At 42.0% G+C, this 13,612-nt stretch overlaps 1 protein-coding gene across 1 annotated transcript in view; it reads left to right on the forward strand.

Annotated features, from left to right (window-relative positions):
• The window catches only part of CAPN6 (calpain 6), a 415,205-nt gene that overhangs the window by 292,942 nt on the left and 108,651 nt on the right, over positions 1 to 13,612 (forward strand). The window contains exons 8-10 of the mRNA XM_069211381.1: positions 524 to 719; positions 8,312 to 8,434; positions 11,840 to 12,042. Of these exons, the coding sequence (XP_069067482.1) occupies positions 524 to 719; positions 8,312 to 8,434; positions 11,840 to 12,042 (522 nt within the window). The remainder of the gene's footprint in view (positions 1 to 523; positions 720 to 8,311; positions 8,435 to 11,839; positions 12,043 to 13,612) is intronic.

Consider the following 13,612-nt stretch of genomic DNA (forward strand, 5'->3'; position numbering starts at 1 on the left):
AATCAAGAGTAAAGTTGAAAACCGCTATTCAAAATGGCGGTGGTGTTTATATTCTACTACATTGAGGGCCAGAAAACAGATCAAGGTTTTACCAGGGGGAAAAAAACACATATGATGCCCAAAGTGGTGGGGATATCCACCTGTAGAACCTGGTCAAGCGAAAAAATGAAAAAATGCCAAAGCAGACACTGACAGTTGTGCTTTCAACCTGTGATTATAGTCATACTGCAGTGCATAGTGAGGAAAATGTGCTCATGGCAAACATGACCAACTTTTAGATCTCTGTGATAGTTCATGAATAATTGCATGGCAATGCATGATGATCTCACTTGAAATGTACTGCAGATATCTCCTTCAAGCCAATCCCATCTAACATGCTATTATTTCTACATTATTTTGGCTGTCTTTTCTACAGCAGCACAGGTGAAGATGTATGGTATGCATTATATGAAGGTTCCTGATGTGATATAAAATACTTGGCCAGTACTTTGCTTTAAAGCCGGATTGTTTGTATTCACTGTAGGATGACATTTGATGACTGGTGTAACAACTTCACCAATGTCGATATTTGTCGGATCATCAACACTTCATGTTTCACAATCCACAAAACATGGGAGAAGAATGTAGCGCGTGGAGCTTGGACACAAAATGACAATCCTCTATTAAACCGGTCTGGAGGGTGCTTCAACAACACAGCTACATTTTTGCAAAATCCTCAGGTTAGAGATAGTTTACAACCTTAATTTCCCACAATCCCACACAATATTAATGGCAGTCCAAATAAACATATCCTTATATTAAATGAAAACGTTGAATTTATAAAAATTTGCAAATGAAATGCTGTTATTAGAATGTGTGATGTAATATTTAGGCTGTGTTCGCAATATACCTTCATAGCCAGCTGTAGCGGGCTATACCGGCTAATAAAGGCCCACTCCAGCGTTATCTGCGAGGGCCTTTAAAAAGGTAGCGTGCCTTTAATGGCTGGTGTAGTCCGGTGAGCTATAAAGATATTAGAACATTCCACCCTCTCAGAGTAGAATGTTCTAATAAGTAAAACAAAGGCCTCACGGATCCCAAAAGGGCTCACACAATAATCCCCTCGGGCAAACATTGGAACATTGGAGCTCTGCACTTTTACCAGCCATTAGAAGCCCTGAACTACTCTATTGTCCTCAGTGGAACGCTCAACATTCCAATGTTATAATTCGACTTGAAGTAGGGCACTGAAGAGTTAACTTCCACATGACTGAAGCGTTTGTTGTAATGACGTCCCGACGGCCTATCACAACATGAGTTTCACAGCTCTCTCGGCCTAATCATGAACTTCCGCAACAATACCTGGAAAATGAAACATTTCCATTGTATTGAGAAAAAATACTAAGTCCATGTTAGCTTTTTTTTAAGAGAACAACACGTTTCTGAATTCCTTCCTTTTCTCAGTGTGCATGTTCTTGTGATCTAATAGCATACATGGCCATTTAGAAGGCCATAATATTGAAATAACTATTGATTCTCTCTTTATGTTCTCACATGTGGATTTAAGATGTCATGCTCAAGTTCATTTTGGTTGTAGGTAGTTCCTACATGTTTCAAAGAGGATGCTGTATGGTCCTCTTTATTCTTTTTGTTGGGGAAGAACTCTAGATACCAGAACTTAAGTAACTCTTAGAGGTTTGTATCTTCCTTCACTCTCCAGTGGTAGCTGTGGTCCAGCAGCCAAGACTTGGCTCATGGGAGATGTGCTAAAGGTAATATTAGATACAGCATCACACATCATCTCCTAATAGATTGTTACTGAGATAGAGTTGAGCTAAAATTCATGCAACATTCCCTACACATCAATCACAACAACAATACGTTAAACAAATTTAGTCTGTTCTTGGGAGAAAGCCTGACCGCAGCAAAGCAAAAATATTACAATTGCAAACAGAGAGGTACCTTTGATTTTCGCTTTCTTGTCATTGTTAGGACTTATTTTGCCCTTCAGAGAAGCAAAGGTCAGAGATGGTATACCATACCACAGAGTGATTTTTCTGTGAGCTGCTCACCCAGAGAGATGCCTTCGCTCTGCATCCGTAAAGGGAAGCCACTATTTCCAATGGTCATGTTGACCCCTCAGTAATTACATTTGTACTGTACTCCACAAAGAACAGCTACATATTGTTGATTACACACCAGAAGGCAGGTCTCACACACACTATTACTTTGGAGGGACCGTGGATCCTTTCGCAGGTGAACTTCCAATGGATCACCCTAGACCACAACCGTCTACTACATTTCTCCTCTTATCAAAGGCAAAAACACATACAGTGCACTGGCAGACCCCACACTTAAAAATGTTCAATTAAAAGGTGTGTGAACTGAACGTTAAGTGGAGAAAGAAGAATAGAGAAAAGGAAAAGTATCCAATTAAGAGCACTTGCTCGCTGTCCTGAAGCCTCAAGTACATTGTTTGTGCCTCATAGCATCACCTCATCAAAAATAATAAATCCAAATATCTCTTTCAACCCATTGCTTATTGGCAAACTGAGGGCTCTGAAGAAAGAAGGCAATATCACAATTTCACTTGTCCTTCCCAATGAAGTTGTTAATATAAGTAACAACATCATGTTTTCTAAATAATGTAATGCTTCAAACTAATCATCTTTTAAGTTTTAAAATTGTCACCGGTTACCTTTGCACCGGTGTCGAAAATGGGGATCATTATTGTCTTAGGAAAATATTAACATGCAAACTGATCCTGCATCAGGATGAACAATATCAAGCTTTCTTAGGATTCTAAACCCATGTCTTTAGTAAATCATACATACTTTTCTGCTTCATGGGAAAGTCATGACTTTTGTAAAGCAGGTACTTCCTTCCTCCTAGTTTTGAAAAAAGTCAGAATCCAGTTGATGCAGCCAGTGTTCTTGTGCACAGCTGGTCTCCCAAGTAAAACAATGCTGGCCTTGGAGTAAGATTCCTCTTATTATATTTTCTAGACATTAGCTGCCTAGTGTCTCCAAAGACCTATTTCAGATTGTGAATGAATTCTGTCACACATTAATAACTTATTTAGGAGTGCCTACTTCCCAGAAACTTTATAATAACCCGTAAGGGTATTTCTCTACTGAGATTAGTAAGATTTATTTGGATGTAAAGGCTCTAGAATATACAGCACACAAAATCCAATTGCCATTGTTTCAACTTTCCTCTGGGTTCACTATTTCGGCACTCCTTCTGATTAGCCTAAGTAAGGTAAATTCGGCCTTATCAGGTCTCAAATCTGCTTCTCCGGATGACCTCTGCCAATAATCACCTTCAAAGCCCTTCTTCCTGGTATAGGAAGTCCAACTTAGGCTGCCAATAATGCTTTGTCACATGCTCGACAGGTGTGCCAACTCTTCTGAGTTAAAAAACTATGATACAACTACCCCCTGTGGCAATGATCATGTAGAAACATCTTTCAGTCTGACTGACCAACTATTTAGATGAGATGGGAGCTTCTAGATGAGGGACATGCGGGGTTTAGTTCAGCATAGCACTAAGGCCCTCATTCCAACCCTGGCGGTCTGGAGGCCAACAGGCTGGCGGTGCTTCCTGGGCTATTCTGACCGCGGCGGTAAAGCTGCGGTCAGAAAAGGGGAACCTGGCCCAGGGAATCCGCCATGGGGATTCCGACCCCCTTTCTGCCAGCCTGTTTCTGGCGGTTTTCACCGCCAGAACCAGGATGGCGGGAACGGGTGTCGTGGGGCCCCTGGGGGCCCCTGCCTGCCCATGCCACTGGCATGGGCAGTGCAAGGGCCCCCTAACAGGGCCCCATACAGATTTTCACTGTCTGCTTTGCAGACAGTGAAAATCGCGACGGGTGCCACTGCACCCGTCGCACCCCTGCAACTCCATTCGGAGCCGGCTTCCTCGTTGCAGGGGCTTTCCCGCTGGCCCGGCGGGCGGCCTTTTGGCGGTCGCCCGCCGGCCCAGTGGGAAAGTTGGAATGGCCGCCGCGGTCTTTTGACCGCGGGGCGGTCATTCGGCGGTAACCGCATGGCGGGCGGCGACCGCCGCCCGCCGCGGTCAGAATGACCGCCTAAATCTCTGCTAGTTATTATTCCTAATCAGTAGGATGAGGGACAGCATGGAGGAATTCTGCTTCTTGATCGCAGATGCTTTTGATACAGTAAACCACTACACTCTATTGAATCGCCCCAAAGGTGCTGGGATCATTTGAAAATTATTACCTTTGGTTGTCTCCTTTCTCACAAACAAAATTCAGTCAGTGTCACTCCATATTTTTTATTCCAGTGATACTTCACTGGCATGTGGTGGTCCTCAATGTATGACACTGTCCCTAACTCTGTTAATATCTATGTTCAGCCACTATGTAGTCTGATATGCTTATTTAGGTTCATGATACTAGCATATGTTAAGCAGATGGAGCTGCTGCTCTAATCTGACCAACACTCTTCCAACTCCATTGGATGTTGCTAATTATTGGCAGGGACCCCAAGACTATATTTCCTGATTTTTAAGTCTCTGCAACTTGGATTCCCTTCAATCCCAGTGATTTGGTCAAGAACCTGGGAGTGCTGTTTGAATAGAAGCTGTCTTTTTTGCCACGCACTCAGAAAGACTGGGCCACAGAGTTTGCCCAGTTTAAGACTCTGAGGAAACCCACCTTTTTATCCACAATGAGAATTTTTGGTAGGTGGTGGGGTTCTGTGTCTTTTCTCACTGAGATTATGGTTGTGCTGTCTATTTAGACATCTCAAATCAGTCCATTCCAAAGATGCGGTCTTCAGACATGGCTGTGAGATTACTGAAAAATCTTTAAAATTGTGTCATGTTTCACAGACCAGACAATGTGTGAAGTGTCACAACAAAAGACCCATCTCAAATCATTCTGCTTATCCTACAGAGCCTTTCACAAGAACAGACCAGTCTTTCTATTTAGCCTAGAGACCTCTTACTACTCTGTTCAGATCTTACTTTCAAATGCTGCCTCTCTCCTTTGCGTGTCCCAATGTAAGCGGACGTGCTGTGGTGGGAGAACTTTCCGTATATTGGCTCCCAAGACCTGGAGTGATGTCCCTCGATATCTGCAGACTCCATCCAAAAAGTATGCAACACAAGTCTTTCTATGTTCTCAGAGCTTTTGCTCTGTTGTAGCTTCAGGGCTCTTGCTGCCTTCTTCTTTCCTAACTTTTAGGATATTTCAATCTTTATTCTGTTTCATACTTTTTTCGCACCTAGGTGCCTTGGTGAATATGCACTCACTTATTAACAATAACAATAGCAATGATAATATTACTTTTTTTTTATCATTATTGTTATTATTATTATTATTATTATTATTATTATTATTATTATTATTATTGTTGTTGTTGTTGTTGTTATTGTTGTTATTACTATTATTGTTGTTATCATTATCATTAAAAATCTTTACAATTATTATTATTAACAGTATTATCATTATTGAAAATAATAATAATAATAATAATACCCACCTAAGGTCTGGAGGCAGGCAGACAATCTAGTATCTGAGCCCTTTTGGTCATTATTTAATATGCCGCTGTGTGGCAGAAGCGCTGGTGGTGCTCTTGCTGAAGAAACCATCTTCCAACCAAGAAGTTCTTGGTAACTTTTTACCAATTTCCTTGCTATCTTACGCCACAAATATCTTGGAGAAAATGTCAATCATATCATAACAGGTAATCTTGAAGCCTACCACATGATTCTGCTCAGTCCAAGTTCCAACCTGCTCACAGTACCGAATCGGCCCTGGTGACAGTGATGGATGATCTGTCACAGAAGTAACTTGGTGGCCCTGGTCCTGCTTGACCTATCTGCCACATTTGATACAGTGACTCACTGCATTCTGTTAAGAAGGTTTCAGGAAATTGGAATGAAAGGATAGGCCTTGGAGTGGTGCATCCCTTATCTCTCCTGTAGGCATTAAGCCGTCTGTTTACCCCTTTTCACTCTGAATTCAAAAAGATGGGACAAGGAGTTCCTCCGGGATCGTCACCGAGTCCCACTCTCTTCAATATGTATCTGAACCTCGTTGCTCAACTGATCTGCAGCCTTGGCCTCTCCTTCATGAACTACTCAGATGACACACACCTTATCATCTTGGCTGATATCAACTTGTCATTCCCATTTGAGGGATTCCAATGTTGCCACTACCTACCCATTCGCTTGCTGTGCTCTACCAATTCAAGGTTACTTTGTGTGCCCAAATTCAAACAAGGTAATTTTGGAGGAAGATCCTTTTTATTTCAAGCTAGTCATCTCTGGAATTAATTACCAACTTACATCTGGCTAGTGGACGACCAGCTTGCTTTAAGCCTTCAAACCGTGCTCTTCTTTCAGTAGTGTTATGGGTTCTAGTGCACTCGAGTTAGTTCTTAGTGCCAGGACACCTTTATAGGTATTTGTAGTGCTCTATAAATAAATACATATATAATAATAATGTGCACTTCTAAACAAAGCATGACTTTGCAACAGAGTAGTCCCTAGAAAGTGTTTTTGTAGACACCAGCACATGTAGTCCCTAGAAAGTATTTTTGTAGACATCAGTACCTGAAACATGTTGCAAAGCTCTAAACTTAATTACTCAAGTTGAGTAAGTTTCATAGTTCATCTTATGCTACTGTCACCTTCAATGATACTATGCCTAAAATCTCCACTTATTAATTTTGCATAGTTAATGTTATTATTAATTATTCTGTTTATGTTTGACTCTACAGCTTGAGTTGAGTGTCATTGCTTACAACTTAACCCACACTATCACAGCTATCACTGTATAATCCCACTCGGTATTCCATCCCTCCAAGACTTCCTGTAGTTCGGAGCTAAGTGGCATCAGAACATTGGAACACTAAAAGCTCCAGTGAAGACAATGGAGTGGCTCAGGGCCAATAATAGTTGATATACAACTTGTACTCAACATTCCAATATTTGTTTTTCGGGTTTCTCCCTTTTTCATTCAGAACATTCTACCATCACTGGGTGGAATGTTCTAATAGCACTAAGGCCCTTTATACTCTTCCTGTAATAGGTATTAAATACCCTACCACAGGGATATCAGGAAGACCAATGAGCAGGACTCTCTTATTCATTATAACTAAGGAAAGGACAGTTAACAAATGTTATATATCCCTCAGCAGCAGGCACTGTAGTGCTATATTAGAGCACTAGAGAGTTGACAGCATCATTGAAGGCAATGGAGAAGCAGTAGGCTATAAACACTTGTATTGTCTGTTTTTGTCAACTTTTCAATGTCCTAATCTTCAGCCCTTGACTCTCACTCTCTCCTGTCTTTCCAGGTTGTGTAAGTTATTCGGGGATGTAAGAGAGGCAAATGCTGTTGAAGAGGACAAAAGTGAGCTAATCCCCCTTCCTCCTGTTTTTCACTGTCTCAGTGGAGCTGTGGAAGCGGGGAATTAGGGTCAGACTTCAGCCTCCTTTCACAACTCCTGCTGCTCATGTTTGACATTTTCTGCTGTGTCTGCATATGCAGCAGTGATTGTTAAATATACACAGCAGGAGCTGTGAGAGATAGGCTCTGAAGATCTGTAGTTGGGGGGACTTAAACCCCCTTTGCCTCCTAGAAGGCTTTCTTACAGCATTTGTCCCTCACGGGGCAAATGTTTTATTAACCATTTAGCCCCCATCAGCGGGTTATACCATCCATTAAAGTCCAGCTCTCTTGTTTAAAGCCCCCACCTTCGGCTCAGACCGATGTCCCTGAAATGGGTCTTTAATGGCCAGTAGGGCCCACTGTCTATGGCATATTGGAAGCTCCATCGAAGACAATGGGATTGCAGACGGCCAGTCATGGGTAGTACAGTCTTTCTGCTTCAACAAGCTAATACTGCCTTCTGTTTCTCCCTGTTGAATTTAGAACATTCTACCCTCCGTGAGTGCAATGTTTTATTAGGATGGCTGGCAAAAATGGTTGTTAAATGCCCTCTGTCTCATTACAGACCTTTCCAGGAGCTCACGCCTGTAACTCGAAGAGCGGGCAGTTAACAGCAATAATGGCAGACAAACAATATTGGCTGGTATAGACATTCTGCTTCAACGTCCTATATTTGTCTTTCTGTTTCTCAAGAGTTTAATTTAGAACATCACACTCTCAGTGTATGAAGTATTCAAATAGCACAATATCCCCTCTGACTCGGGCCCTTCCTTCAAGCTCAGGTCTGTAGCTCTGCCAGATGTCATAGTCCTAGGCAGCTGGATGCAATGCAGCAATGTTAAGTATTGCATGAATAATTCATAAGCCACTGAATGGTCCATCCTAACAAGGCTTTCTTTACACCATCAGTATGTTTTTAACGTGAAGAAAGAAGAAGATAAAGTGCTGATTTCCCTACAGCAGGAGGATCGAAGAATTCTCAAGAAAGAAGGGAAAGGTGACAGCTTCATCATTGGCTTCGAAATATTCATGGTAGGCGATACATGCAGAACATTCACTTGCGCATGCGTGCGTCATGGGTTTACCGGGATGTGCTGATACTGAAACTATACATATTCCAATTTTCAGTAGTTTGTATTTTCCTTGAAATTTAGCATATTTGCTAAATATTTTGAGTTTCAATGAAGAGTGATGAGACATGGAACCACTTTAACAATCCTAGTTTTGGGAACTGATGTGTACTTGTTGCAAAGCCGCTACTGTGGATCAGAGAGTCACATCCCTATAGATCTCTGCAGTGTTGCTACACCGGTGGATATAAATTTTTTTTCACTTTAATGGCATCAGTGTGGGTAAACAGCCACTCTGTTCTTCATCTACCTCCCATATGTCTCTATACACCTAAGGGATACAGTGAAAGGGCTGGTGCACATCTGTTGCTTCCGGGATGCTCGTGAAATAGGGGATGGTAAGCTTCCATCTCTCCCTGTCTGCTCCAGCTCCCTTTGCTATCTGCAGACTTGAGGGAAATAGTTATGTGGAGGCTGACACAGAGATGTAATCGCCCAACCACTCCATCGCTCCCATCGATCTGACAGCAGACAGGCAGAGGATTGCACAGAAATGAAAGAATATGGCTATAAGGCAGAGATAAAGGAAACAAGACCAACCTAAGTGTGGTAGTTGAGGAAGAGTGGTAGGGCACCAGATACACTGGAACACAATGATTAGGAGTTGTTGGGGGGTTTGTGGAGTATGTATGGATGGATACCAGAACAAAAAAGGGGAGATATATCATATTGTGTACGGCACGCCCATGAATGTTTCCGCCTGAATAACTGGTCTACACACTTAACTTGTACTGGTCTGTCCTCATGGTCCACAGGTTTCAATCGTGGAGAAGTGTGGCTCAATGGTTAGAGCGGCAGACCCTGAAGCAGAGATCTGGCTCAAGACCAGTGTTCAAGTCCCGCTTCGGCATGTCTTGGGCTCAATTCCCCTTGACCAGATAATTCTCGCCTCAGTGCCTAATCTAATTCATGGGTCCCACTCTGCAACTCTGGGCAATAGCTTGCTTAATCTCCACAACGGCCCCAACAGCGCTTGGATGCCTGGCTTCACCCTGGGGGTGCTCAGGAGTGGGCCCTCACAGGGAAAAGCCAGGAGGGGTTCCATAGCGGTATGAGTACAGCGCCTTGAGACCCTAACGGGTGAGTAGTGCGCTATACAAGTGCTAATTTACAATTTTACAATTTACAATTTGTTTTACAATCAGCACCTCATGAGAGTGCATGTGTTTCTTGGCTCTCTCGCCAGTGTGCTGCATCACCATTCAAATGCCCGCCTCTATGATGTATTAATCCCCACCCCTCCTGGGTTGTCTTTAAAATGTGGGGTGTGGGTGAAGAGCAGACTTCAAGGGTTATTTTGTTTTATATCCTTCATCCTACATTTTGTTCCTGAAAGCACAAGCATAGCACACAAAGGCTTTAATGGCCCTCGGGGAAGGGCCACCTGGTGTACACAGTCAGCTGGTTTCTGGGGAAGAAGGTGTACTTAGCATGACACTTTTTTGAGGCCCATAAATGTGCTTCTGTGCTACAGCAGAGGAGCAAATGGCTGAATTCTGTGGGAAATAAATTAGGCCTTGGAAAGTGTGCTCCTTTACATTCTGACACTTCCTTATTGGTCTTAAATTCTGCTTAGGATTTCCTGGGTGGAAAATAACATGCCATTTATAAAGATTGAAAACGTTAAATTCAATGCACATTTTGAGACACCACGTGTGTTTGATTTTTGTCCAGTTTTTTAAAATGGTGGTTTGACTTTTTTAAACAATACTTTCTAGACAACTATTGGCAAAGCCAACAACTCTTCACTTGCATAATGAAGGAGAGGCCTTTTGGCTTTGCCAGTGCTTGTTTTTGATGTAGTTTTAAGCCCCTCGGATGGAGAGTGCTATGAAGCTGTATCTAAATCTGCATATTGTTGCCCAGTTTTCTTTGAATACTAAGGATGGATTTCAAGTTATCCTGGAAACAATCAACCGCTTTAATATCTTCAACCAAATGTACAAATATGCATTTACTTGTTTCTCATCTTTCTTCTTCAATCTTTCAATGTCAAAGGAAGAGGGCTCCGAATCTTATGTATCCGAAAGAATACTGCCTAAGTAGCTGCAGCAATAGGGGTCTTACGTTTTAAAGGAAACTGCACTTCATTGGTTCCCGGTCAAGAAATGGATTTACTTGAAGACCCTATGCCTTGGACATAAGACACTTTGCTGCTAGCATTCATCCAACCTCAGTAAAGTGCCCGACATTTGCCTAAGTTCGACTTCTCGAAGCTTTCTTGTTGTACAATCAGGAGGATGCAAATGCTTTGGTGTCAGATCATTAGGCACTCAGTGCTCTTCCCTCTGGCACTGGCTCCCTGCATCCCTTCACATGGAAGATAACATTCTGAAATCAAGCGAAAGCCCTCAGTCTCACCTCTTCTGACAAGCCTTTTGCCAACTCCCCTGAGGTCAGCACCATCAGAGACATAGTGATCATACAATACACTCATCTCTGATCACTGACATCCTTATCGGAATAAAGTATTATTTTCTGATATAGGTTAGTGTGGATTTTAAGCAGACATTTCGTCATGTAGGGTCTAATTCTAATTCAGCAGTTTGATCCTTAGAGCTTGGACGTGAGTCTTGTTTATTTAATTCATTTTGGTCCGGGTTAAGGGAACCACATGGCCTTTAACCTCTTCTTAACCATATATTGAATACACAGGATGAGGGTTGAGTGACAGATGGTGCCTTTCCATCCTGAGGAGTCCCTGTGTCAGAAACAAATACTTTATTCTGATAAGGATGCCAGTCATCGGAGGTGAGTGTATTGTATAATTACTATGCGCAATGTCAGATTGAACAATCGCAAAAATTAACTAAAGTTGTCAATTTGTTGCTAATCAATTTGAAAAGATTTCTTCTTAAACGAATTATCTATATAAAATACAATATGTTGGGTGTAACCATGTGTACTTTTTGGAGTCACTGAATAGCACAGGCGATAGCTGCCACATCACTTGAGTCAGATGATTCTGAATTTTGAAAAAATCCTTTTCATGCTGATGAAGTCATTGGTTGTAATTTCGAAATCTAATATTTATTTTTGCTCCAGACATCTGTGTTTTTGTTGGTGTTCATTTTTTGGGCAACTTGTTTTGAATCTTTTTCACAAATGCAAACATACTCCCCGCTATTGAGTTATAAATCTTGGTGAATTCAAAGTGCTAACATTGTGAGTCAATATTGAAGTCATCAGTGGCTGAATAAACTACATTGCTCATGGTCTGAAGATTTGCCAGCATGCTTGATTCATGTTTATTTAAGAAGAGAAAAGAAATATAGGGGTCTCCCAACTACTCTTTTCTGTTTTTTAGGTTGAACAGAACAGAACATGTAGGATTCACAAGCTTTACTTTCAAGAGAAAGCAGCCACGTCAGCATACATAAACTTACGCACTGTGTTCATGAGGGTGGTCCTCAAAAAAGGTCGATATGTTATCATCCCGACCACCTTCTGCCCTGGCATCACAAGCAAATTCATTTTAAGGATCTTCACGGATGTCCCATCACAGTTCAGGTATTGTATGAAATGAATTGTGATGGGATGGAATGGGTTCATAATTTGTAGCACTGCAGGAAATTGACAGGTGATGGGATAACGCTGCTGTGAACTGCTCATCGCTTCCGCACATGCTTTTCACATGTCTCCTCAGCTATGTCAAAAAGTACTTACTTACTGCTCCATTTATGCCAAGTTAAGTAAGGTGAAAGTCCTGCAGTGCAGTTGACTCTCGGAAAGGCTTTGCAAATTTTCGTGGATACCCACAAATTTATCCACCCCATTCAAAAAGTAGTTCAATGAGACAACCTTACCTGGTGGGAATAATGATGTTTGTGGTTACAGTGGGTGCTAATGTGGTACATTCCAGGTTTAAAACCAAGATATTTACTTCAGTAAAAAGGTTTTTCTGTAGCAATACACTTCTGGAATTATGTGCTTTTCTGAACTCTGTCTGCCACTGGCTGGCTGCCATCGCTAGACGAGCAAAGTGGAAGAGGTCTGGTATCCTGAGACCCGAATGAAGTGGGGGGATGGTGGTGACTGCCCGTGTCTCTCCTGCACTTGGTTGCAGAAGATTGCATTCAGTGGTGCCAGAGATGCTGTTTTCTCCACTACAGGTTGGAAGTGGAGAGAAAAGTTCACTGGGAAGAGGTGGGCGCAGGGCGGTGGAGGATGACTGCTGTTGTTTTTGGGGCTGTACTAGGGGCTCAATAGCATATCAGATAGTTTTATATGTAGAAAGAAGGAAGGCAGGGAGTGAGCGAGATTGAGTCTGAGAGAAATGAGAAGCAGGAGAGGGAGTATATTTTGAGGGTTTATCCGGCATAATTCCTCTCCTTCTTGCTCTGCTGATCTAAGAGATCAGCGTACATGGGAGAATCCATGAGGGCTGCACACAACATGAATTTGTAAATAGATAGCTGTGTCCTCTTAAGGGCTGCTAGTGACAATGTACCCATCCCAAGCTTCACTCTTGGTGTCTGTGTTGTAACCTGCATCCCCTTGATGGAGCATGACACCATTATAGATGGCTACCCACCCATAATTCTAGCTAGGTTATAAGAGTATGATATATTAATCAAGAAGCTAATTTTCGTGTAGGGTTGGGTGTTCTTTGAAACTGATGTTCAGAATGTCTTCTCCTTTCTAGAGTGCCTGCTGACACAGATGCAGCATTGGGTAATGAAGGTGTCCCTTATGCACTGCTCAGTGTTTCTGATTGTTTCACTCCAACATCAAGAATAGCAGATTGCTGCAGCTGTGTTCTACTTTGGGACCTGCCGATTGCAATCTAATCTATGCATCTTTCTGTCTAAAGCAATTATAGCACTTGGAAGTGCTGCTTGTGAGAATAACTGGCCTCTATGTCTTCAAACAGTAGCATTATACTGTTTACACCACAATTCAGTGAACAGCATGATGTCAATCAGTTCATTTATTTCTTATTCTTTGATAATATTACCACGGCTAAATGTAATTCTCCAGTGACTTAATTGATGTGGCACTTTGCAGTGCGGCTTGTAGCAACAGCCAATTAATTAATATGGCTTTAAAAAGAGGCATTATACTGTTTACACTACAACTC

Source organism: Pleurodeles waltl, chromosome 2_1 (genome assembly GCF_031143425.1).
Source record: "Pleurodeles waltl isolate 20211129_DDA chromosome 2_1, aPleWal1.hap1.20221129, whole genome shotgun sequence".
NCBI classification, from domain to species: Eukaryota; Metazoa; Chordata; class Amphibia; order Caudata; family Salamandridae; genus Pleurodeles; species Pleurodeles waltl.